At 39.9% G+C, this 27008-nt stretch overlaps 3 protein-coding genes across 6 annotated transcripts; 1 reads left to right on the top strand and 2 right to left on the bottom strand.

Annotated features, from left to right (window-relative positions):
• Positions 1-1721: 1721 nt before the first annotated feature.
• LOC124666795 (UDP-glycosyltransferase 86A1-like) lies at positions 1722-5033 on the bottom strand. Its single transcript, XM_047204125.1, has 2 exons — positions 4261-5033; positions 1722-2667 (listed from the first exon to the last, which is right to left on the bottom strand). The coding sequence occupies exons 1-2, from the start codon at positions 4820-4822 to the stop codon at positions 1766-1768; spliced, it is 1464 nt and encodes a 487-aa protein (XP_047060081.1). The 5' UTR covers positions 4823-5033; the 3' UTR covers positions 1722-1765.
• Positions 5034-7008: 1975 nt separating this feature from the next.
• LOC124666786 (DNA-repair protein XRCC1-like) lies at positions 7009-12480 on the bottom strand. The gene is made up of 8 exons (XM_047204118.1): positions 12381-12480; positions 12107-12291; positions 11833-12021; positions 11140-11251; positions 10391-10470; positions 8405-8515; positions 7916-8002; positions 7009-7487 (listed from the first exon to the last, which is right to left on the bottom strand). The coding sequence occupies exons 2-8, from the start codon at positions 12263-12265 to the stop codon at positions 7158-7160; spliced, it is 1068 nt and encodes a 355-aa protein (XP_047060074.1). The 5' UTR covers positions 12266-12291; positions 12381-12480; the 3' UTR covers positions 7009-7157.
• A 4044-nt stretch (positions 12481-16524) lies between these two features.
• Positions 16525-26071, top strand: LOC124684861 (coatomer subunit beta'-1). 4 transcript variants are annotated; one of them, XM_047219116.1, is made up of 25 exons: positions 16525-16556; positions 16660-16680; positions 16833-16894; positions 17013-17067; positions 17974-18010; positions 18105-18430; positions 18531-18662; positions 18746-18894; positions 19426-19494; positions 20055-20205; positions 20281-20346; positions 20873-21061; positions 21542-21682; positions 21763-21837; positions 21964-22140; positions 22234-22325; positions 22406-22522; positions 23094-23208; positions 23311-23382; positions 23769-23965; positions 24049-24142; positions 24348-24454; positions 24617-24761; positions 25061-25157; positions 25587-26071. In XM_047219116.1, the coding sequence occupies exons 1-25, from the start codon at positions 16554-16556 to the stop codon at positions 25607-25609; spliced, it is 2712 nt and encodes a 903-aa protein (XP_047075072.1). In that variant the 5' UTR covers positions 16525-16553; the 3' UTR covers positions 25610-26071. The 4 variants fall into 4 exon arrangements, with proteins under 4 accessions (XP_047075072.1, XP_047075071.1, XP_047075069.1 ...); XM_047219115.1 differs by having other exon boundaries at positions 25061-25172; XM_047219113.1 differs by having other exon boundaries at positions 25061-25222.
• The last annotated feature ends 937 nt before the right edge of the window (positions 26072-27008 follow it).

Raw genomic sequence — 27008 nt, 5'->3', positions numbered from 1 at the left:
CGTTGTAATAAATTTGGAGTGAGTGATGACTGTGTCGTATACTACGGAGAACCCTATACGGTCAACTAGCTTGTAGAGTCGCTGTCATGAATTGGCATGCCAATTAACATAGATCCTTAAAAAGTTACCAATGAAATTGAATGTGTTTTCCACTTTCCGTTCATGGATTCAGGGTCAATTTGGTTTTCTATTGGTTCTTCACAAACTGTGCTTGCAATTTTCAGAATATTGGTACGTAGCTGCTTTTACTATAAGTAGTAACTTAAAATTGTTAACCAGGTATTGATGATGAAAAACACTGGTCATTTTCACGTAATCTTCTTGAGGATAAGCCCGAGATCATCGTAAGTTCTTCACCAGATTTATCTTTTTATTTGTGTCATTATTGCACGCGAATACTGGTTGAACATGTGAGAAATGGCCTTTCCAACATCTTCAGGGAAGGAATAAATAAATAATGTCCAAGTGACACTATAACGTTTGGATTATACTCTTCAAAGAAATAGGAATTTTTATTTTCTGTGTAGGTCACCTACAGTCGTATTTTTCCGTCAAAACTTACATGAGTAAGTATCAACATAACATATACACGTGTGTTTTTTTTTTCTAAAACCTTAAAATAGCATTATTTTGAATTATGTATAACTGGGTGCGCGCGCACCGAAGGTCCAAATGTGTCGGACACCAGTGTATATTCTTTTTTTTTGTATATTCTCTTGTGATTGAAATATACAGATGCTGGCTGCACTGGTAAATCAATATAAGTCATTCCCTAGCGCATACTCCTCCATTCCAAATAATAACATTTTTTGGGTATTTTAATAGAGACTACATACATAGTAAAATGAACTAAAAACACGGATATTTCTACATTTTTCGATAAAGTTAAAACATCTTCAATTCAAAATAGGCTGATTATATAGTCAGTGAGTCAATCCTCCCGTATAAAAACAATTGATTGTCTAGTTTCATCCTATGTCAAACTAATTTAAGTTTGACCAAATTTGTAAAATATATATGGACATCGAAAATACCAATTTTGTTTTATTGCCGTTATTGTATAATTTTTGGTAGAGAAAGCATAAGCACCCGGCTGCCGAATCGAATTCCCGTATACTAAGTTTTTATACTATAATAACTTGCGGAAATCTACATTTGATCGTGGGTGCATATGTTGTTGTCACCGAGAAAAAAAAATTGTAATGTCGAAAAAATTCTGAACAAAAGTTTCGTGCGTACATCTTGACATTTTATGTTGGTATGCCAAATTTCGCTGAAAAATAATATTTTTCATGTCCTATGTAAAAAAGATTTTAAAAAAATCTCTTGTGAAAAGCTTTTTTGGTATCGATTTTTATCTTTTTACACACTTCACGATAAATATCGGTTTTTCATGAAACGATTTTGCCAACACATAGACATTTTCTATAGAAATTTGTGAACATCTCACAATATGTTTAAACCTCATTAAAAAAAATTAGGAGCATATGTTCCTCAATGCAAAAACGTCTGATCCACAAATTTGATGTTTCACATTTTTCTAAAACTTGGTTAAACTAAATATACTGTGGTCGCAAGTTGCAACACCCACTCACGCGAATCGCACAGTTCAGATGAAACAACCGGATTTTTGTGCCGTGCAACTGCTTGCGGCTTTTCTGCTTTCTCCTCCGTTTATTTGTCCGATCGCTATAATCGCAAAACAGTGATCAACCGATTAAAAGCTGATGAATATGAGCTGCATCCGCTGCCACTTGACAATCGCTCAACCGCCGCACCGGCGCGTGAGCTCGTCGACGAAGTCGTTGAAGCCCCGTTGCGACGACCCGCCGGGCGCCGCGGCGGCCTCGAGCGTGGCCCTGACCTTCTTCACCGCCTGCCGGAGCTCCTCCCCCTCCTCCCCGGACATCACCTCGTCGATCCTCTCCGTCACCTCCTGCGCGAAGACGGCGCCCCGGTCCCCTATGGGCACGCCGACGCGCCACTCCCGCACGACGAGCCGGCGGTTCGTCAGCTGGTCGGTGAGCAGCGGGAAGCACAGCATGGGCACGGCCGCCCACACGCTCTCCAGCACGGAGTTCCAGCCGCAGTGGGTGAGGAAGCCGCCCACCGCCGCGTGGGAGAGCACCTCCACCTGGCAGCACCACGGCACCACCAGCCCGCGCCCGGAGGCCGCCGCCGCGAACCCCTCCGGCAGCGGGTCCGGGTCCTCGGAGCTCACGATGTCCGGCCGCATCACCCACAGGAACCGCGCGCCGCTCGCCAGCACGCCGCCCGCGATCTCGTGCAGCTCCTGCTTGGTGATGTGCGCGTAGCTGCCGAAGGAGATGTAGAGCACGGACCCCGCCGGCTGCGCGTCCAGCCAGCCGGAGCAGTCGGACTCCGCCCACATGGACGTGGCCACCACGCTGTGGGCGAACCCGGCGGGGAAGATGGGGCCGACGGCGTAGAAGGGCTTCTTGGCACGGAGCGCCGCGATGGTGGACGGCTCCAGCTCCTCCACGGTGTTGCAGAGGACGTAGTCGGCGTCGTGCGCCTCCTCGAAGGCCTTGAAGATGATGCGGTGCACCACGCTGGTGGTGTCCGTGTCCTGGAGGTACGACATCAGCTCGTGCGGCTCGATCGCCGGCACGCCGGGGATGTACGTGATCGTGTCCGTACGAGGCTCTGCACCACATCCCATAGGGAATCATCAAAATGTATGTACATCTTGCAGCTTTCAGTTTACATGCCAAAAATTAACGGTTTTGCTAACTTTCAGCTAATTAAAAATTAAGTTATTGCTCAGTTAAATTCCACACCGTTCGCATTGTATCGCAATTCATGCACCTATGATTTGTTGTAAGTTGGATTGCAACGTAGAATTTTCTAATTACACGTGGGGACGCAACTATAGAAATATTCCTATCCATTAGATTTGCTACGTGATTCATGCTAGTCATAGATCTAACATTAGGATTAGTGACATCATCTAACTAATTAAGAACTAAGTTAATTCTCATTTGACCAAGAATATCCACACCAAAAAAAAATGATGCCTAATTGAAATATAATTTGAGACACACTTTGCTGCGTTTACTACTTCATATAGAGCATTTTCAATAGTATAGTCGATAATTGCCTATAAGATATTAACATGTCATCTATAGTCATTTTTATAGTCAATATGCACAATAGTTATGTAGAAAAATACACTATTTTACTAATACAAGGCCACTGCTCAACCTAAGTGCCTAGGAGCCCGTGCATTAGTTGACTCTTACATTAGACTTCACTTACCTTTTCTCTCATATTCTCTCTTATCCAGTTAAACATAAATATAATATTAAAATTATTATAGTCAATTGATTAGGTCTTTTTGTACTTGCTCTAAAAACATGGTTGACTTTTCTGGTTTTCATTCACTTCATAATGTTAACCAAACCAAATACTCTCTCCTGCCTATAATATGATGCACATAATTTTTCGTGCAAGTCAAACCTAGCAAACTTTGATCACAAATATATATAATAATACGAGTATCTACTATAATATACACATATAATATTAAATTATATTTCATGATAATTTTAATAATTGTAGTTTCTCATTGTATATATTTATATTCTTATCAATATACATGGTTAAACTTTACGAAGTTTGACTTTGACCAAACTTTATATACAACATATTTTGGATAGGATCACAGGAGGGAGTATGTTATACGGAGTATCTTCGATTATACCATTCCATAGTTAGGGCCTATATATTTGCGTATAATCAGGTCAGGCCATTATGATTAGGATTGTAATTGATTACTTCCAAGCCTATCTTGTAACACTATTAATTCAAGATGACACGAGACCCACGATTGCACGATCTACATTGTCCACAAATTTTGGTTAAAGACGCAGTATGAAATAAAAGGATTTTGCGAGACAAATATAACAATATCATTTGTGTGAAATCATATATTTTAGTACTCCCTCCGTCCGTTAATAGATGTCCAGTGGTTCGTCTAAATTTGGATATATCTATGCCTAAAAAATGTCTAGATACATTTAAATTTAGATAAATTTTTGACATCTAAAAATAGACAGAGGTAGTAGTATATTATACTAGCGAGTTCATATCTATTTGGTAACCTTATTTTATTACTAAATGTCAGTATCATCATCGTCATGGTGCCTTTGGAATATTCGGATACTTTTCCTCCCAGCCAGGATCAAACCGGTTGGCGAAGCAAACAAACATTCTAGCAGGAAAAGAAGACTTTTTTACCTTTGCATTTGAAGTGGCCGTGCTTGGTGAGCAGGTCCATGTGGTAGTAGAGGGCGAAGATGAGCGCCGGCTCCGTCCAGAATGAGACGTACGGCACGCCGAGCTTCCTGGCGAGCGTGGCCGGCCAGACGAAGAAGGTGTCGGCGACGAGGCAGGTGGACGCCGGGTCGACGACGATGCGGCGGAGCAGCTCCTCGACGTGCGCCGGGAGCACGTGCAGCACGCCCTCCATGAACTGGTCGTGGTTGAGCGAGCGGTCGAAGCCGAGCGGGAAGCCGTCGCCGACGAGCTCGTAGCGCACGTCGGCGCAGCGCGCGCCGGCGAAGACGTCGTAGCGGAGCGGGTCGACGCCGAGGGCGAGGGCGGTGCGCTGGTGCACGGACTCGGTGTTGACGAAGGTGACGGCGAAGCCCCGCGCCGCCAGGCGCAGCGAGAGGTGCGCCGCCGGGATGACGTGGCCCTGCATCGGGTACGGGATCACCACGGCGTGCGGCTTCTTCCGGCGGCCGTTGCCGTTGCCGTTGCCGTTGGCCTCGTGCGCCATGGGCGGCAATGAATCCATCTCGGAGCTCAGCTCAGCTCAGCTCGGCTCAGGGACACTGTTGCTGAGGGAACAGGAGCTGGATCTATGGATTATATATGAGAACGCAATGGAAGAGGTCTCCCTCCCTCTCGATTGGATGTTAGGCAAAAATTAAGAGCTCTCTACGAACTCGCCGAACTGAGACGACTTTGGAGACGATGGAGAGATGCACGGCGCATGTTAGGCACGCGAATTTAGCGCGGAATCCCATGTATACCAGCTAGATTTGCGACAGTTGACACTGTTTCTGATTTGGGGTGTTATATATGGTTTCGTTCGTGGACCTAGCCACGGGGTCTTGTCCTATGCATCCATTCAGATTCTTAACTCTTTTTTTGTTTTGGTTTTTCACGTGGTAGATGGGAACGACCCCACCATCCAGTCATCCACTAGTAGATCTGGATCGAGGAGTAGAGGGACCAGTTCTTCTGCACCATGTGGAATTTTGGCGCCATATTCCTTCGTGGAATCCGGTGAAAAAGTTGTGTAAAATATCATGTTTCCTATTGGAGGTCAAAATCCGGTGATTTATGTATGGGAAGTCTGAGTAAGTTAGCTCCTCCCTCCCAATCATATTAAATTGACTCAACTTTATCTAGCTACAGATATATCTAGTCAACAAGCACGGTTAGATACAGATATATCTAGTCAATAAATGTGTCGTATCTAAACAAAATTAAGTCAATTAATTTAAATTGAAGTGAGTAGTAAATTTAAGATGGTTGCATCACCATTTGTTTTAGTAATATTGCATGTTCGATTTTTATCACTTTCTAGACAAGGATTATATTTCTGAACGAATAGCATTTAAGATAGTGATTAAATTACCCAATAGCATGTTCATATATAATTCCATTTATAACCGTTTCACATTTAATTCAATTTTGTTCTATATATTTTCAAAATAAATCACAAATATGTTTTCTATTTTGTTCTAGATTTTTCTAAAAAGAGAATATATCAATATCGCGCATATACCAATTATACCTAGCATATGCATCAACAAGATGCTAGAGCCATAACAATAAAAAGAGAAAAAATATACCCAGCAGCATTGTAACTAGCACCAAAGACATCATCCAAACTATAAAAGAGGTTCTCCCAAAGCAACACCTTTAAGGAGGAAACAATGCACGAACGTTGTGTCGCTTAGATTTTCACCCTAGGAAAAGGTTGTGTTCCCAACCCAATGCCTTGAGCAAGATCATTGTCACGTACATCTAATAAAGACCAAATATCAGGTTTTCTCCTTGAAAATCACGACTCCGTGTTTGAAGAGCGCCACCAACAAAGAAGCCCTAATTAGTATTGCCGCCTCCAATTGTAAAAGCCGTTACTACAAGTCATCTACCACCAGGAAAGAGCCACATACCCTACCATATGACACTACTTACACTAAAAATACTGGGCAATCTTAATTTTCTGCACATAAAGAAATAATGTAGAAACCATTGCAATTGCTGAAATTACTAAGCCTACTAAAGGCGCTAAAATATAAGGTTCGTATAAATCCATCATAGAATAGGTGTCTCAATTCAAATTTACAATGACTATCTATTCAGAAAAATCATAAGATTCTTGCGATATAATTAAGTATATCGATTATAAGGAATATTGACCATTGTATTTTTTAGTTTGCCAAGGAACCCAAATATCCAAGTTCAGTTCCATATATGATTCCATTTAGAACTAGATATGTTTTCCAATTTTAGTTCAACTTAGTTCAATACATTTTTGAAAAAAGTTGTAGATATATTGAAATGTGTTTTCAGTTCTGTTCTTGTGTTTTCAATTCTGTTCTAGATACATTCCAAATAAGTCCACATACATTACGATTCACACATAATGAGTACTAATCATAATCATTGTTTATATAACATTTCAGATAAAGTTATTTTTTTGTTTAAGTGGTGCTTAATAACAGATATATCTAGGTTCATTTCCAAATACAATTCATTTATAAGTTATCAATATATGCATGCTTAATTTTAAATATTTATTAATTCAGTTCCAAATACATTTCAGTCGTGTTCCTAGAGGCTGCCATGTTCCCAAACATCATGATCAAAGTGTATCATACTGAAAACCAAAGCACGAGATAACTTGATCGTAGATCAAAACCGCGAGATAAGTTGTTTGAAGTAGAAAAAAAAGGCAAAAAAGACTAGACGAAGAACAGAACGCATGCTCCAGATAAACTTTTTAAGATTTCCCATCCACAACAACTACATTCGATCACTGTCGAACATACTGTGCCCAGAGATATATAGTCAGCATTCTCCTCTTCAGAAGAAAAAAAAAACACTTTCCTCACCTAGCTACTAATCCCCGAGAACTGTCTGCAAGCGAGATCGATCTCTTCCTCTGTCATCTCTATTGTATCATCACTGTCGTACTCAGCATCATCTGTTCCAGTCTTCCCACGACTATCAGTGTCAGGAGGATTGCTCTGACGTACCTTTCCCTTCTTGTCATCACTCTCCATGTGGGCTAACTCGGCCTGGTAGATTTTCTTGCATTTCACTGCTAGTTGGGTGAGTTGTTGTTTAGACAGTGATCCCTCGTTTCTTCTTCCATCCAGTCGCACTAGCTCATCGACAACATGGGGGACAAAGCACCACTGATCCGCCACTCCACTGATATCCTACAAGAGAAGTTGATCGTGGTCAGCTGAGAGTATACCGCATGTTAAGGAACACTTCATAGTTTAGGAAACATGAATGTTCGGTACGCTGGTGTTCACTATTGGAAACATAATCACAAAATCATAGTAAGTCAATGCAAATTCTACAAATCAGGCTAGATGCATCTATGGTGCAGATGCCAGGGGTAATAAAGTTTCCATTTTCCAGAAAAAGGTCAATGGAAATTTGACCCAGATCTACAACAGACGTCGAGGCAAACATCAATTTAATGTTTTCAGGTTATTTAGTTAAGACCACTACCTCCGTCCACATGTGCTCCATTCTAAATAATAAAAGATATAGTACATTATTTGTTCATACTTCCAAGTAATAAACACAAGCAACTCAAAAGCCCAGCATATCTAGGTAGAGATGTTGCATTCCTTACATTGCCTTGCTCAAGGGATTCGATGGCATCCTGCAGACAAGTGATAACCCCTTCAGCAGCTATTGCCTTCATTTCGTTTGGCTCTGGCTATCAAAAGAGAAGCCAGAGAAGTCAGATATAACAGCAAACGTTACACCCTTGTGTCCAGTGCTTTAGTTGATTGTTTCATCACGACAGATACTATACATTGCATTAATGATATTAGCCCGAGAAAACATTTTGATCTGATCTGCATTAATAAAACAAAGTCTGGTTTCATTTTCATACTCAAAATGAGTTGGGGGTGTTCGGCCCCTTGAAAATCCAAAAAACAAAATTCATCATTGGTGGGTCACTTGGAGTGCAGATGATCTCTATGATAGCCATATAGTGCTCGTAGAAGTACTTCATAAAATACCAAATCTGAGGCTGACGCAAAGACAAAATCATAAGGCTTGAAGTGTACTTTCATCACATCACTTCACCCCTTTATTAACCCTAATTGCTCACCTTCTCTTCTTGGCTCTCCAACCATGATATTGTTTTTACAAAATCATCCATTGCCCATTGTTTAATTTTAGAGGGTGAAAAATATTTGTTTGTAGCGTCTGCTTGTCCTGCCTGTACAAAAGAAACCATTATGAGGCCCTGTCGAAATAATGCATGTAAAAGAATCACTGAAGATACTGTCTGCAAGACCAAAGAATAGTAAGATGCTTCCAGGGACATGGGTTTTGCTCTCATATTGTTCTATTTATTTCTACTGAATCATTATACTTCCAGGGAAAATCTAAATGTAGATGCCATTAGCTCTTTAATGCCTCCGAGAAGTCATTCGTTTTCAAAAAACATCAGTATGCATAGGTATGCATCATAGTAAGCACCCTCCGTTACAATGAATAAGGCGTATAAATTTAGTCAAAGTAAACGACATCTTTAGCTTGACCAATGTTATAGACAAAAATATGAACAATTACAATACTTAATCAATATCAATATATTCACCCTAAAATATAGGGTTAAGTGCATTTTTGTCCCTCAAGTCTAGCAAAAGTTTAATTTTGGTTCCTCAACTCTGTTTTGGTCTAAATCTGCCCTCAAACTCTTAATTAAGTTTAATGATGGTTGACCGGGTTTTGACTCTCTTTTTTGCCATCGTGGATAAAATTGGCCGGTTTTTAATCTATGTGAGATCATTTGTCCTTAGTCAACAAATAGAAGAAATCCCCTTCCCTAACATACATGTGTGCCGCATCCGCCTTTCTCGCTTGGTGCAGCCATCCTCGCCACTTCAGCCGCCTCCGCCTTTCCCCCTGACGCAAAAGCCCTCGCATGTCCGCCGATTCTGCCTTTCTCGCCCAGCTTATCCGCCCTCATAGTGTCAGGCACCGCCGCTAGGTGTTGGGGAAGAGTTAGGGTTACTACGCCAAACGGATAATGATCATGATTATGATCTCCCTAGTGAACCATTGTAATGCTAACTGCATAACTGATCTCGAGGTTAGATAGTCCTACGTGGACTAAACCTGTCCAAATCTATCCACAGTGGCAAAAAAAGAGTCAAAAACTGTTCAACCACCAGGGACCAAAATTGGACTTAATTAAGACTTCGAGGGCAGGTTTAGACCAAAACAGAGTAGAGGGACCAAAGTTAGACTTTAGCAAGATATGAGGGACCAAAAATGCACTTAACCCTAAAATATATTTTCATAATATATTTATTCAACATCATAGAAATTGATCTTTCTTCAAATATTTAGTCAAAATTAGTATGGTTTGACTTTTGACTAAATTTATACCCCTTATTCATTGGAATGGGGGTAGTAGGCATCATAGTACATTCTATTTTGTTTTTTAGGGATAGGAACCATAGCTCACACATGCAGATTGGGACTTAACTACTATCAACTATGATCAATTTATTCTGATGGCCAGTCCGGAATCTAGGTCATGTACAACCTACTTTCTTTCCCTCAAACTTATATGTGCTTCTTAATAATCCTCTACCAGATATAGAAACCCAGAAGGGTTCTAAGAAGGATGTTGGCTACTATCCCTTTGCAGAAAAGTTTGCTGTATGAGATGTTGCCTGTCCTCGAACTGTAGTGAACCTGCAGTTTTTATCTTTTGCTTTTCTTTCCCCATCTGCCAGGTTTATCGCAGAAAAAACTGTACGGAACTATGCTGGTTTCAGGGGCCTCCCATGAACAGGGATCCTATTGATCTAAAAAAAGATGTCTGTTTTAACTAACCAATATGACGGGAAATCCAATTAAAACATGTTCCGAATATTATTGCTTTTGCTTCCTTGTGGAAACATCTAAATTCAGGTAAGATACAACAATTTTTCAGTCTGTAATGACCAGTGGTACAATTTACAATGTGCTGATACGAAGCTCAAGTAGGCAGCTAATAGTTACAACTGAAAAGAAAAAAATAGTTATATGTCTTATTAAACAGGCTTCTGGGTTTTTCACTAATTTATATTGAACTGACCTTAATGGCAGCAGAGGGCGATGTCTTAGCATGAGCCCGTTCAAGTTGCTTTTCATGGTCTTTATGTGGCTTCTTCTGATCTACAACAGGATGATAAAGCTAAATTAACACAAATATAGCTTTAGATTTAATTGAAAACTTCAAATTTTAAAGAACGCAGGGAAAACAGGTAAAGTACTCTGGAGCTGCAACGATTATTCAACTTAAAAAAAATACTTGGGGCTGCGCATCAAATGCTTCTTTATTAAGGAGGTTGCCAAAACTCAATCCTAGTTGGTCCATTACCATCCATAGCAAGTCCACAGCTATGTCTGGCATGTGTGCGTACGTTACTAACTGAGCATCCCTGAATTACACACATGGGTGAGAATACGTGACAATATGCAGTTATAGCTATAAGATTAATTTGCTCTCTATTCCCAGGGGGGGACGGTAACCCCAATCCCATAACCAGAAAACAAATATTCATAAGCAGCAACTATTTTGCCACCTCGAAGTGATAAAGTGGTATCACCTTGACATGGTCCATACGCGAAGGTTAAAAATCTAAAGATTACACTCTTTTGAAGTTATAAATTCCATACCCTCTACGTTGCACAGAAGTTACACAGGGGAACCCAAAATCCCATACTGATACAAGAAATAAAAATAATATGGCAGAATACAACCACCTAAAGGAAACAAATAACCTAAAATAAAAGGGGATCTTATGTTGATAAAGCTTTATGTCAGATAAAATAAATAACCACCTCGACTGGATTCAGCTTGCTCTTTAAATTTTCGCCATGGTTTTCCAGCATGCATAAGGTACGGCTCGATGTCAACAAGTTTTTTTTGACTGTGCGATTCCGAGATCCATTCCTAAACTCACGAAAGAAGCATAAGAAACGATTAGTTGTGTTCTCAAGAGCATCAAATCCAGCTTACATAATGTTAAGATGTATGACAAAGTAAGACCAACTAAGGTTTCCAGTTATCCATATCAACCTTATCTTTTATGTGTACCCATGAACAATCTATGCTTGTATGCTATGCAGTTTGTTGCCATAAATTTAATTTCTTCACTAGCAACATGGACTATGCAATAGTATAATTTTCCAATAATCGAGGGCCGCAATGTCTCCGTGAAATAATTCAAACAGGTAGTCTTTTCGTGGCACGTAGCTGCTCTTTGGGTGACAATCAATACCATACAAACATATAGTGCATGCTGAAGGAACTATCAAGCGATAGATCACCAAATGCAGATGAAACAGTAGATATCGTTGTACGTGACTCTGTTCTTTCTTGTTAGTCTCAGTGACACTATGTTGCAGAAAGCAGATTAATCTTAACTAGTATACACAAAGAAACATGTTAAATGCACTAGAATTTCTCCCTTTAAGACAGAATGTTTGGAGAAAAAACTAATTACAATGATCAGAGGTAAGAAGAGAACAAACCTTCGCGACGATGGTTCCATTCTCCGACTGCACTTGCCGGAACTTGGGGGTGTTGGCAAATGCACAAATAAGAAGCGTGCAATCCGATGACCAATCGGGCCGGTACACCGCTCCCATATCCAGCGCCTGGGAGCGCAGTCTGCCCCTCTCAGGGTTCACGAACCCTGACAGCGCAAACACCACCCCATCCTACCGAAACAAACACATTGAATCGTTAGCATTCACAAATCTTGCACAGATCAATACACATCCCATTGTAGGCAGAGGGGGCTACCAAGAGTTTAGAGAAATCCGGCCCTGTTTGAGCCCTCTCGCGGGTCTCCTCCGCGTGTTTCTTCTTGCCTGGACTTCCCTCCCCGCCCCCGGAGCCCATCCACGAAGGGAGGCTCCTCTTCCCATTACCATTTGCAGGATCTGAACTCGATTCCGGCATGGCGGAGATATAAACCTGTCCGAAAACTGTGTAGAATCGATTCAACGACCAGGGATTTCCGCACAGAAACAACAGATTCTATCGAGATTTGAAGAGGCTGATAGGTGCGTCGTACCTGAGATTCCGGTTGTTCACTCCCTGATTCCTCCAAGCTCGTCGCTCACCATGGGAGTCCTCGCGGGTTTCGATTTGACTAGCCAAGACGAACAGGGGCTGTCAGTTTGAGGTTGCAAAGGAAGAAAAATAGAATACAGGCCGTGCCTCCCTGGGCCCTGGCCCATGTGCGCCCGAAGGAAGCTTTGGGCCTCAGCGGCTGTCAGCAACCCTGTTCGCTCTCCGCTAAAACCAAAAACTGTATACGGTCTCCAGTTTTTTTTACAAAGGTCCTTCTGCTAGGACATAAAACCAAATGATCATTACGTGTATTCATAAATTAGCACATCAATGAAATCCAAATGGCGTGTAATCCTTGATTGACCCACAAACATCAACTCTAAATTCTAAATATGTAATAGTGAAAATAAGGAGACGATCTGAATTTCCAGGCCCACGAATCCACACAGATATTAGTGGCAGGACAATATGAAAATTTTGGGATAAACACCCACCCTTTCTTTAATATTAGGTACATGAATAGGCACAGATAAATATTTCCGTGTACAACATTTTTTGAGAAAAGTACATATCTAAGCAAAATTTCTCGATTCACACATTCTGAGAAAATACATAGGCACACGAATATTCGGTGCTTTCAAAAACTTACGGTCCGCAACAACTAACAACACTTGGGTCCACACCGCACATGCATTTTCTCAATGGAATAACTTTCTTCAGCAAACTCTTGTCGTAACGATCTGGAGAAGTTATGCTATTCTTTTTCTATTTCATAAAGATCTGGCTGATTAGATTAAAAACAATTAGCACCACTGGCATTTTCCTGATCCAAAATCTTTTAGAGCGTCCTTTGTATAGTATTTAATCAACAACTAAAGGAGAAATTAACAAACAAATGATATTAGTGCCGCCCTCCACACACAAAGACTAAAACAAACTTATGTTGCCTTTAAGGGATGTGTTTCAACAACAAAACCATGTCTTGTCTAGTACAACCATTGACATAACAACAACTACACACATGTAGAACGGCAGAATAATATGCATGATAATGAAAAATCAGCCCACAAAGTGCAAGGCCCAATATATAATATAGTAAGCAAAGTTGATAGAAGGTGAATCAGCTAATTAGGACATCATGTAGAAAACACAACACTACTTTGTTCATAGGATGTTCCACATTTTTGCAACATATATAATGTTATATCCATGTTTATATTGATTTTTTTTAGGATTTACCAATGATCCCTTTATTTTGGTTATAACCTGCAGGGCATGCAAACCTTGTTTTGTGTATTTTTAGCTTTCATGGACCTAAACAAAGTCAAACGGAGCTAGGGTTCTGGGGATATCAAAATTCCATCAAGAGAAGCACATGGAGCACTTGGACCTCACGAGAAGGGCCGGGAGGGCCACAAGAGCCCACCCATGCTCTTTCCCTCATCGGTCTTCCCATTCGTTTGATTCTTTTGCCCACAGACTCCGTTTGACCTAAAAATCTCTATATAAAGGACCCCTCGAGGCTTCCTTGAGGAGAGCATTGTAGAAACACCGAAACATCAAAACAGAACTAGAACCAGCGAATATTGGAGGGGAAAACTACGTTGGAGCCGTCGCCGGAGGGATCTCTACCTTCTCCACATCTCCACCATCAGCACCATGATGAAGAGAGAGTAGTCCACCTCTGGACTATGGGTTTGTGGCAGTAGCTTGATCTATTTCTCTCTTGTTCTTCATAGATCTCTGCCTAACATGATTATGGTAATATATGTAATTCCTATGTGGTGGATCTTTATTCTGTGATTTGATATATGATATTAGAACCTATTATGTGTAAGATGTATTGATAGATGCATATCATGTACCCCATTCTTAAGTACTTTTTCTGGCCCAATTTGTATGCAAGAGCATGTGTGGGGAGAAGTGTGTATTACACTGAGTAGCATGGTGGTAGTGATTAAATAGTGACATCAAATTCAAGATCTACTATGGTATTTACCTTTTCTTTTGGTGCATCGCTAGGGATACAGTGAACTCATGTGCTATAATTATCTCTTGACAGCTTGATAATCTTGTTTGGTCATGGTAGCCTATTTGTGATTCAAACATTATGTCAAATTACCCGAGGCTAAACTCGATTGATTCTTAATTCAAGATTGCTTGGAGTTTTCCCTTTCATATGAGGAGTATACTTGTATGCAAGAGCATGTTAGGACGTGATGCCTATATGAATGCTTATCAAAAACATGTTGAAGCTCCACCAATATTGTATCTTTGATGAATTGTTTGTGTCCACTACAACCCAAAAAAAGAGTAGACAAGTGAACCCACGAACCTCATTCCATTTTTAACCATTAGAAACACATTTCCAACACAACTACCATACTTTATATTTTTTGCCATTTATTATTTTGAAAATACAAAAATACTGATTCACTTGCAAACACACAAAACCCAAAAACAACCATCCTTTCATTGCCTTATTCTTGCTTTCTTAGTTTACTTGTTTTAATTTACTAAATTTATAATTATATTTCATATTACTAACACGAAACCTTGTGCTTGATAACCACACGGTGGAGTTGGGGACATAAGACAAAAACTTTGCTTGCAGGTTGCTAGAAGAGGAGAATAAGAATCAACCCCTTACAATTTCTCGAGAGTTCGATATAAACCCTGAAGTCACCCTTGTGGGGAAAAGATGCTTACTACAACAATCTGCACTTGGAATCCCAACGAGTTGGTATACACAGAGTTGTTGCCATCAACTAGTATGATGCAAAAAATATCGTTTCGGCACAATCCAATAAAAGCAATTGAAGTGGCACATCAACTAGAGAAGTATGTGTTTCTTCAAAAGAAAACTTTGTCTAGTATGGTGATCTCCGGGTTTCATGTTAACATTTATAATAAATGATGTAACAGTTATTTCCAATCAATAAAATGCCGCTAGGATTTCCCTTAAAAAGAAGAGCATCTATAGCAGTCCCCTATAATTTGATTCGATCCCTAGAACTTTGAGGTAGAAAAAGCTCCACTATAGGAGGGAATTTCTAGTTTTTATTTCTTCTCTTTTGCAACGAGCCGTTGGGAAGCCGAGCTTGGCAGCACCTCGAGCATTAGTGATGAGGTCCTACCTCAAGCTCAAGAGTTGGTCAGATGTTCACGGATTGATGGTGAAAATAGAAAAAAAAAACATGATGTACACAAGAACGCACACACTAACAACGCAGAAAAGTAAGATAACTACCTGATAAAACCGACAACCTGTGCTAAGTAACAACCCACGGTGGGAAAGCTTCAAAGCACTTAATCCATGAATCATCATTATGGGAAATAGCCTCTTGCTACATCACTTCATGGTTGAAGTCCCAAATAATTGGTAACATGTAGTTTGTTGCCATGAACGACGCACAAGTGGGTTCCTCCATAGACTACTTACCACATGAGTGCACTCTCTCCGGCCGTGTTATTTGTCCCGCATGTATCCATACATATATATATTATAAAACATATATAATTAGAATTTTTTTTGTAATGGCATATTTTTTATGTTATAGTTGCATTATATATAGATCAAATTGATGACCTAGACATACATGCAAAACTAATAAACCTGACGGGAGAGTACATAAGATAGGAGATCACCATGACCCGAAAAGTGGAACCCCAGTTTTTGAATTGCTTTCTTTGTCGTTTTCTTTCACCTTTATTGTTAAATCTAAGACGTTAACATATGAGGGTGTACCTGAGAATTAGCTCAGCTCTCAGCGGAATCCTACACCATAGAAAATACAACATGATCCATGTACTTATAAGTTGTATAAGTTGAGTTGCAACTAAGATTTTTTCATTTGCAAATAAGGTTGTAACTTCGTGCGAAAGTATTTTCTTTTGGATACTTCATCCTAAAGTATCAATTCTCCAACCATGTACTCACATTTGAAACCCAAGTAAAATAAAATACGCACAAAACCCCCTCCTCGTCCCCCATCAATCTCCCTCTCTCTCTCTCTGCTCACCCGCCTCGCTCCTCCGCCGAGCTCGCGATCTGGCTCGCTCCCACCCGGCCTCGCCGCGCCGCGCCGCACCAACCCGCCGCGGCAGATCTCGGCGATCCATCTAACCCGCGCCGCTCGCCCCGCCGGCCAGCCGCGCCGTCGCCGTCGCCACCATGGTACGCGCTTCCGAACTCCCGCCCCCGAATCTCCAACCTCTTCTACTACCGCAATCCGTGCCGAGATCTGACCAGTGTTGTCTTCTGCTTGTGCTCCCCGCAGCCGCTCAGGTTGGAGATCAAGGTGCGCGCGCCCGCTCGCCCCCCGCGCTGGATCTCGGTCCAGCTGCTGTTGTTCCCTTGTTTCCTCGCGCTGCGTGCGCGCGCGAGTTAGTTAGTTAGGTCTGGCTGACAGCTGATTCCGTGCTCATTTCTCGTTGTTGTTTCTGTGATCAGAGGAAGTTCGCGCAGCGGTCGGAGAGGGTCAAGTCGGTGGATCTGCACCCCACGGAGCCATGGCAAGTGCTAGCATTCTCTCTCGGGCCGCCGTTCAGTACGCTTCGGCCGCATTTGGGCTGTCGGTGCTTGCATGCTTTTGATGCGCCGTGGTTAACTATTGGTTTTGCACTGATGCAGGATCCTGGCCAGCTTGTACTCGGGAAGTGTGTGCATCTGGGACTATCAGTCGCAGGCAAGGGGCTCCAGCTGTTTCTTCAGTTTATTTGTTTCTGTTATATGGCGTTGAATCTTCTATAAAGCAACTCTTACGTATTGGACTTTGAACTTATGCCAATCGGTCAAGTGCTAACACCCCCCCACACAAAAAGAGAAACCAACTACTTACACATGAATGCTTCGTACTATTAAGGTTCAGTTGCATCAACTGCCAATGCTTTAGCGTGGTTTTCGATGTATTTGATGTCGTCCACAATCTGTATTCTTGCTTATTGGTTAGTTATGGAGAATTTTCTCATGTCGTAGGTCCAATTATTGTATTTAATCTTTGCAAAAGATTGAAAAGTCCTGTAAGAATTTCACCGCCTAACTCCATCGTGGACTTCATTCTATGGGGATTAAGTCTAGATTCACTCCTGTGAGCACTATTGCATTCTTATTATATTGTCAAATATGAAAGGGACATCTGTACATCTCTTACTATTCGTTATCTAGATTTGGTTGATTTATTATCTAAGATACAGTAAGTCCAAATGAGTTGTATGCATTTGTGGTGTAGGATGTTAAAAGCTTTCCCCTGGCTCCCCTCCACGTGTTTGTTGCATAAGATAATTTATTTACTACTCCCTCCGTTCCATGATTCTTGTCGTGGTTTTAGTTGTTTTAGTCTTTTAGTAATAAATCTAAAACAACTATTGTATATAAGTCTAAAAGTTGGCCCGCAGAATTAGAACAACTATTTTATATTTCTAAAACAACTATTAGATAATAAATTCTTGTAGAGTAATTTAATTTGACCAACTACATCTATGGTGTACTGCCGTATAGAAGTCTAAAAGTTGACCCCCAGTATTAGATTCTTTTATTCCTTTGAACAGAAATATTTGATTCTTTAATATGCTTGTTTTTCTATATCTTGCAGACCATGGTGAAATCATTTGAAACTTCAGAGCTGCCAGGTATACAGCATACTTATGTTCACGTGAGAATAAAAGTTGTGCTGGAATCTGGAACCGACTTAACTGTATGGTCTATATTTGAACATAATTTCAGTGCGGTCGGCAAAATTTGTGTCAAGGAAACAATGGGTTGTAGCTGGTGCAGATGATATGCACATTCGTGTCTACAACTACAATACTATGGACAAAGTTAAAGTTATCGACGCTCATACTGATTACATCAGATGTGTTGCAGTCCATCCAACTCTTCCATATGTGCTTTCATCATCTGATGACATGTTGATAAAGCTGTGGGACTGGGACAAAGGGTGGATGTGCACTCAAATCTTTGAGGGGCATTCACACTATGTCATGCAGGTTACTTTCAATCCTAAGGATACTAACACTTTCGCAAGTGCATCCCTTGACCGCACTACAAAGGTCTGTTTCACACCCTCTCATCTGTAGCCACATGTTAGTATGAGCTATGTCTCATGAATGTCAGTGATCTGGTTCACTAATACTTAATCTGAAACGACAGATATGGAGTTTGGGTTCTCCAGATCCAAATTTTACCCTTGATGGACATCAAAAGGGTGTGAACTGTGTTGATTACTTTACTGGTGGTGACAGGCCCTATTTGATTACTGGTTCTGATGACTCCACTGCAAAGGTCTGTTATTTTGTACTCTCTGTAGTGTTATGAACCTTCAGGTGTTAACAAAAATCCTAAGATGGATAATTATTGTAAACCAGGTCTGGGATTACCAAACTAAGAGCTGTGTTCAGACACTTGAAGGCCATACACACAACGTTTCTGCTGTTTGTTTCCATCCTGAGCTTCCTATAATCATTACTGGATCTGAAGATGGGACAGTTCGTATCTGGCATTCGACAACTTACAGGTTGATTTCAATTTTATACTAACGTGCGAACACTGCATCTGCCTTTCCTAATTTCTGTGCTTGGATAGTTTAGTTCTTACCCAAAAGAAAAATCAGTCACTCAATGGATTTAGAGACTCTTATTGACTGGTACCTTTGGCCCCAAGTGTTATGGCAAATTTTATTTTCTTTGACTGGTTGGAGTTTTAGTTTTGCTTCTTGACATGAGCTCTTGAGTCTCTAGAGTTTATAGCAGGACCCAAAAGTTCTCGAGTACTCTACTAACTACTAAGAGCCATTTTTTTGTAATAATCGACATGGTATGGTAATAGTATAATTCACTCATAGGTTTGCTTATTTTTCTGAAATAAAAGGATAACTGCCACTGTCATCCTTGTCAGTTTGCCTACTCTTGTTCCAGATGCTACTTTTTAACAATCTGAAAAATATTAGCTATGCCAGCCTCTGAGGTAGCACATTACTTTTGTCTACTCCTGTGAATATCCTGATGGCTAACTGTTCTTGCTTTTACTTCTTTTATTCATTTTGTAGGCTTGAAAACACACTAAACTATGGCCTTGAACGAGTCTGGGCTGTTGGATACATGAAGGGATCAAGAAGGTAAGCTATGTTTCATTGGTGTCGCCACCTATCTATCGGGCACTGGCTACCTAAATAATATTTTAACATTATAAGTACTCCGTCCAAAAATAAGTGTCTTACCTTTCTCTAGATACGGATGTAACTACAACTAAATTCGTATCTAGACAAAATTAAGACACTTTTTTTGGGACAGAGGTAGTATTATGTTGTAGTATGTTTCTCCTATCACTAATGGATGTGTACTGGTGTCATGCTTCATTATATTAATGTGAAGTTCTTGTTACAATTTATCATGTTTACTTTTAAACCTTTGCATGCATCAAATTATTGGTTAGCCATTGGTTGATCAGAATATCATTTCTTTTCACACTTACCAAAACCTAGTATTGTCAACTGATGGTTATTAGTAATCATTCCATGCCTTCTGTTCTGTCACCTATATGTTTCTTGCAATATGCCGATTTTTGTAGGTGTTAAAAGTTTTTACATCTTTTCTTGTTTCCCCACTTTTTGGGCTTTGTTGTTCTACTCCCTGTTTCTAGTACTGAAACTAATAATACCATTTTTTTATCATCTAGAATGGTGATTGGTTATGATGAGGGAACTATTATGATTAAAATGGGCCGCGAAGTACCTGTTGCAAGTATGGATAGCAGTGGAAAAGTCATTTGGGCAAAACATAACGAGATACAAACTGTGAATATAAAGAGTGTTGGTGCAAACTTTGAGGTCAGTTGGCTATTCTGTAAACAAAGTCAATCAAATTGACAAGTTTGGCTGATTGCTTATTATGTTCTACACCAGGCTACAGATGGGGAAAGATTGCCCCTGGCTGTGAAGGAGTTGGGAAGCTGTGATCTTTACCCACAGGTACTTTTGGATGAGACATTGCTCTTCAAATTTAGCACTTGCTAGTATTGTTATATCGTATCTAACTATCTGAACTCCTGGATAAACACTACTCATCCACGTCTTGATCTGCATAACTGGTTCTTAGCTTAGGGTGACTGTTGACAACTAAATCCATAAGCTTTAAGAAAAACATATGAACTACTTACTGCAATAGGTTTGAGTTTTTTTTTTTTATGTGCTTCATTGCTTATATGCCCCTGCCAACAATGCATGCATTTAGATAATCTCAGGCAGAGTTGCTAGTGTGTGCACTAAAGAATGCTGCATGCTTATGTTATCTATGAACATTATTCCCAATTATGCATCTTCTATACCCATGGATCATCATTCAAGGAGCTACTTTTCATTGAATCGTCACCTTTATTTGTATTCCTTAATATGAACTATATTAGACTGAGAAGTTACAATTTTTTTAAATGTATGAGTCATCGCTTCATGTCTTGATTAGTGTATCTAACTATGAGTTATCTTTTTGTTTGCTTAGAACTTGAAGCATAACCCCAACGGCAGATTTGTAGTTGTATGCGGAGATGGTGAATACATAATCTATACAGCACTGGCTTGGAGGAATAGATCATTTGGATCAGCATTAGAGTTCGCTTGGTCATCCGAAGGAGAGTATGCAATCAGAGAAAGTACATCAAGAATAAAGCTTTTCAATAAATCATTCCAGGTGTGTGATATTAGCAGTGTATTACTATCATTTTACCATAATTTTTTTTGCGAAAGATCCACATTTGCCTTGTCCCATTTCATTTAAGATGACTTTGGGGGATGCAATATTTTCATGTTTTCTCGTGTTATATTTCAGGGTTTTAGGTTTTAGGTTTTTGCTAACTCTAATGTACATTGGTTATGTTTCTGATAATAATTTATCATATTTGGTGAAAGAAATTATAGAGCAATATAGGTTGCAGATTGTTGTAGTTCTGTTGTTGCCATGCTTTGCATCTTATTGTTTAACTTTAGCTCAAGGGAATGCCTTACTTACATTAAAGTGTTCAGCAGCATTCACTTATCTAGAAATCATATAAGATTATGTGAATTAGTACGTGATCTGGCATCTTAATCTAACACATATGCGTAATTTTGTGCTATTGTTTCCAATTTGTGAAACAATATTTTTTTTAAACTTCAGTTATCTGATTTACAGGAGAAGAAAACCATCCGCCCTGCATTCTCTGCAGAGCGAATCTTTGGCGGTGTACTTTTGGCAATGTGTTCTAGTGACTTCATTTGCTTTTATGACTGGGCTGACTGTAGACTAATACGCCGAATTGATGTGAATGTCAAGGTAAGTTCAGCATTTTTTTAATTGTAATTATGGATATGTGAAATTCACATTTAAATAGCATGTTTTGACTGAACCTGTAGAATGTCTACTGGGCGGATAGTGGTGACCTAGTTGCAATAGCAAGTGATACATCGTTCTACATCCTGAAGTACAACGTAAGTTATTCCGTTCTCTAAATGTCCGTTCATACTTTCTCTGTCCCGTGCCTTTTGAATTCATGCTTATATGAAGCCTTTCTTAAAACATGGCATGAAGTCTTGTTTATGATTTTGTCCTTGCAGAGAGATGTTGTTGCTGCTTATCTAGAAGGTGGAAAGCCTGTGGATGAGGAAGGCGCTGAAGATGCTTTTGAGCTGCTTCATGAGATCAATGAGCGAGTGCGAACAGGGATCTGGGTTGGAGACTGCTTTATTTATAACAACTCATCTTGGCGCTTAAACTATTGTGTTGGTGGCGAGGTAAGTTTCTGTGCTCTCTTGTTTTCACGTTCCATACATGGATAATAGTGTGATGCAACATTCTTTTTCTGCATGGTTATACACTATTTACAGGTCACAACGATGTATCACTTGGATCGCCCTATGTATTTGTTGGGATATCTTGCAAATCAAAGTCGAGTTTATCTTATTGACAAGCAGTTTAAGTGCGTTTGACTAAATATTCCTCCATTCTTTTGTACCATCTGTAGTTAATTTCTGCAACTAATACATTGGCTTGTTGCAGTGTCATTGGCTATACATTACTTCTCAGTTTGATTGAATACAAGACGCTTGTGATGCGTGGGGATTTGGAAAGTGCAAACGAGATTTTACCATCCATACCGAAGGCGCAATATAATAGGTTAGTTAGTGTCTTTGACCCACAATGATAGGTCCTTTTAATGATACACTCCCTCCATCCCATGACACTTGTCTTAGATTTTTAAATTTGGATGTATCTAGTCACTATTGTTTGACTAGGACATCCAAATTTTGATAAATCTAAGACATGTTTCATGGGACGGGAGGGTGTACATGTTTGGGGTTCACACTATTTTCTGAATAAATCAATGCACTTTTATTCCAAACAGTAACGGAGTCTTGGAAATACATTTATCTGCTAAATTGTGCTACCTTGTTGACAGTGTTTATGTCTTATCATGCAATTTGTGATGTCGTATATCTCAATATCACACCTAAAATAGATTCACGAATAGAACTTTTGACGACTATTGATCTATAATCAAAATTTAATACGGACTGCTTTCTAGTGTATCTTCATGTACTCACTGACATAAAACTTTGTGTTCTTTCTCTGTTGGCATATTTAATCTAACCTTATCTGTCTCCCTTTTTCATATGGCAGCGTCGCTGTTCTTTCTCTGTTGGCATATTTAATCTAACCTTATCTGTCTCCCTTTTTCATATGGCAGCGTTGCTCATTTCTTGGAGTCCAGAGGAATGTTGGAGGAGGCTCTTGAGATAGCCACTGATGCTGATTATAAGTTTGATTTGGCTGTGCAGCTTGGAAAATTAGAAATCGCGAAGGTACACAGCACGTGTTTCTTCTTTCTCTTTATAGAGAGCACTGCTGTAAGGTCTTCGATGCTGGAAAGTTTGTCTAAAAGGCGTTAGTGCTAAATTTTTCAGGATATTGCCGTAGAAGCACAAAGTGAATCGAAGTGGAAGCAGTTGGGTGAGCTTGCCATGTCCACTGGCAAGGTTGGTTCTTAAAATTTATGAAAGGTGTTCGTAGGTGACATGCAAAAATGATTGCTTACAAGTTTTTAAGTATTCATTCATTGAGTTCTTAGATCTTATCCAAGCGTGAGATCCCTTTTTTCTACCAAATTGTTCTGAATTGAATCATTGTTTCTGCTTGAAACTTGAAAGAAAAATCAAATCAATTATCTTTTTCTTAAAAAGAAATCGATTACACATGCTTTTGCACCTGAGCTTTGAGACGGTATCCTTCCATGGTTTCCTCACCCAAATTCCATTCCTCTCCATGGATATTGTTATGTAACTCAACATATATAATTGTCTAATTGTGTAAGCTTAAACCTGCGTTAACTTGTTCTGAGCATTTCACAAATCACACATTGCAGCTTGAGGCGGCGGAAGAGTGCCTTTTGCAGGCGAAGGATTTAAGTGGCTTGTTATTACTGTACTCCTCTCTTGGAGATGCTGGAGGAATTGAAAAGCTTGCTTCTCTAGCAAAAGAGCACGGGAAAAACAATGTTGCTTTCCTCTGCCTCTTTATGCTTGGTAAATTGGAAAATTGCATACAGTTGCTTGTAGACAGGTGAGTCTTGGTTGCTGTGATGAACTACTTATTGCTCTGCACTTCCATTCCAAAGCTAAATTTGCATCTTCTGTATTCTACAGCAATCGTATACCTGAAGCTGCATTAATGGCACGTTCTTATCTTCCCAGCAAAGTTTCAGAGATAGTAGCATTATGGAGAAAGGACCTCAGTAAAGTAAATTTTCACTCTTATGCTCTAAAGCCTCTTTTTGACAAGTCTGTCTCCAGTAAAAAATGCATTCAAGTATTGTTATCCATGGCTTTAGAAAACAATGTTCAGTTGTTTCTCTTTCTGTTATTCAGTGAATTTTCACTCTTATGCTCTCAGTCCTTCTGTTCAGTTGTTCCTTGGCTTATTCTGTTCATCTGTTCCTTTCCAGGTTAATCCTAAAGCTGCAGACTCTCTGGCAGATCCTGCTGAGTATCCAAATTTATTTGAAGACTGGCAGGTTGCACTTACAGTAGAACAGAATGTTGCTGCCCAGAGGTAAAAGTTGCCACATACACTGCTTTCTTTTTTCTTGGTGCAATGATATCAATTTCTTAGATTTGCATTGGATTGCATATTTTTCTATCAAAAAAATCTGGATCACCTCATAGTTTTGAAGTAGGTAAATCTTTTGCAATAATATAAGGCTTTTATGGGCAGGGGGCACTATCCTTCTGCTGATGAGTACTTGAACTATGCTGAGAAGTCAGACAGTACTCTTGTGGAAGCTTTCAAAAGGATGCAGGTCATTGAAGACGAGGAAGAAGTAGATGCACTGGATGAAAGTGGAGAGCCTGATGAAGAGGTATTGCATTTGCATCATGCTTATCCTTGATCAACTTGTATTATATGCTATGGTGCTTACAAAAACTTATACTCCCTAAGTGTGGCTGATTTAGTACAACTTTGTACTATATCAGTGACACTATGCATCTCAGGGAAGTAGGATATATATACACTTACCAATTTTGTTATAGAGATCAGTCTTTAGATCTGATCTTTAGCAGTAATCGCAATGCCATTATTTACTTTATATTTCTGTTTGATTTATTATGCGATGCCATTTTATTATTTTCTGAAATGAAAAAATATATTTGCTTTCAGGTAATGGAAGAGAATGAAATGGAGGAAAACACCGATGAAGCTGTCCAAGTTGATACTGATGAACCTGAAGAAACTGTTCTTGTAAATGGGACTGAGGGTGAGGAACAGTGGGGTACGAACAATGAAGGAACTTCGCCAGCCTAAAAGAATTGTTTGGCAAATGTAAAAGTCCAATTTTTTGTCTATGGTGATTCACTGGCTTTGCCCCCAAGTTCTAGGACTGCTGAGCCCTTCTAGCCTCCATACCTTTCAAAGCAAATCCAATTACCACAATATAAACTGTTGCCCTTAATTAGTAGTTCAGATGCATGCATATATATAATACGAGCCTCCATATGTTTTATCTGTATTTACATGGCACATGGCTGATCTAATTTTACAATGGAACCTGGAGATATTAGGGCGCTTTTACATAAATAGTGCCTGAATGTATATGTTGTTTTCACCTACCTTTTATAATCGTAATTCCAGCAAGAAGTCAATTATTCTTAATTTATCTGAATTTACTCTTATGTTTTTCTTGCAGTACTAACCCAACATGATGAGTAGGCGCCAATGATGGAACAAAAGCTCAATGGTTGAACCTGTTCTTTCTGAGGGTAACATTGCAATCCCAGTTTTGTCATGGAGCACCTGAATTGGTTGATGCTTATTCACCGGTGAGCTACATACTGCTTCTTGGTCAAATCCAAATCCCAGAAAGGAAGTCTAAACTAACTTGAGGGATGCTAGTCTATTTGCACCGATCCTGTCAGGTTTGTTTGCAGCAGCAACATATAGGCAATTCTTTCATCCTAAGACACATTTTCATACCCAACTTTCATGTACTAAAGTCAGTGGGTTGGGTGCAGAGTTGGTTGTGACGAGGAGGTTTTGAATAATTGTTATAGAGATGTGTAGTATGTGCCATATTACAATAGCCATTATACCCTGTAAGAGATCAAAGTTTTCTTTAGCCACCCGCTGTAATTTGTGGTATTCAATGAGGTTACGTGTAGTATATGATTTTGGTGTCCCGCGTGTCACTCTGTCAGGATTATTTTTGATCAGCGCCCATTATTTCGAAATTTATAAGCTAATATTAGTTGCTGGTGTTGTCTAAAAGCTCATAGTCTATAAGCTTCAGCTCATATATGCAGTAGTTGGTTAGATTTTTAGCTGGATTTGCATGTTCATCGACCAATTTATACTCAAGGTTGTTCGGGTTGCTCTTTTATTGTGTTTTGAACCATTTTAGTAGCACACCAGACCTGACTTGTCGTTTCACAAACTTCACTCATACTTTCATGGACTTGGGTCATGGAACTTTTATCAGTTTGGATAGTATGTACTGAAAGCTGGAAAGATTCGGAGATGAGAGGTTACAATATTTTCTTTTGCTTCTAGGCCATGGTTTGGAGTCTTGTAGTAGCAAAGTGGGAGGCATAGTTCTACAAAGTACAGGTAGGTATTTTCATTCATTGCCACTTTAACAGGCGCATATCGGATCTACATGCAAAGTGCATTGGTATATATAGAAATATAATGGATCTCGAGGGACGCTTAATATGGTTAACTGTTGTCCACCGCCCAACTCCAAAGGAAAGATCAACAACCTCCACGCGACTGGTAGAATGATTCTCTACAACTCCACTAGACCACTACTGGGCGTGCCACGTTGTTGGTGGTAGGAGCGAGCATGCACTGTGTGCCACGTTGTTGGTGGTAGGAGCGAATATGCACTGTGTCTTTCAGTAGAGAGCACAAGCTCGTGTTGTTTTGTGTCTTGTTTAATTGTAGTATGTGCGTGCGGTCTGGTCGTGTAAAGTGTAGTGGCGCGTGTCATCTATTTTGCCACGAAGGAAAAAAGAAGATATATCGGATTTATATGCCTCACGAATTAAGAACTACTCCACTCATTGAGAACAAGGCAAGGGCTCAAGTAGTCAACTGGTTCAATTATCTCTTT

This window comes from Lolium rigidum, chromosome 1 (assembly GCF_022539505.1).
Source record: "Lolium rigidum isolate FL_2022 chromosome 1, APGP_CSIRO_Lrig_0.1, whole genome shotgun sequence".
NCBI classification, from domain to species: domain Eukaryota; kingdom Viridiplantae; phylum Streptophyta; class Magnoliopsida; order Poales; family Poaceae; genus Lolium; species Lolium rigidum.
The sequence above is the reverse complement of the archived record's forward strand: the minus strand, read 5'-3'. Positions and strand labels throughout refer to the sequence as shown.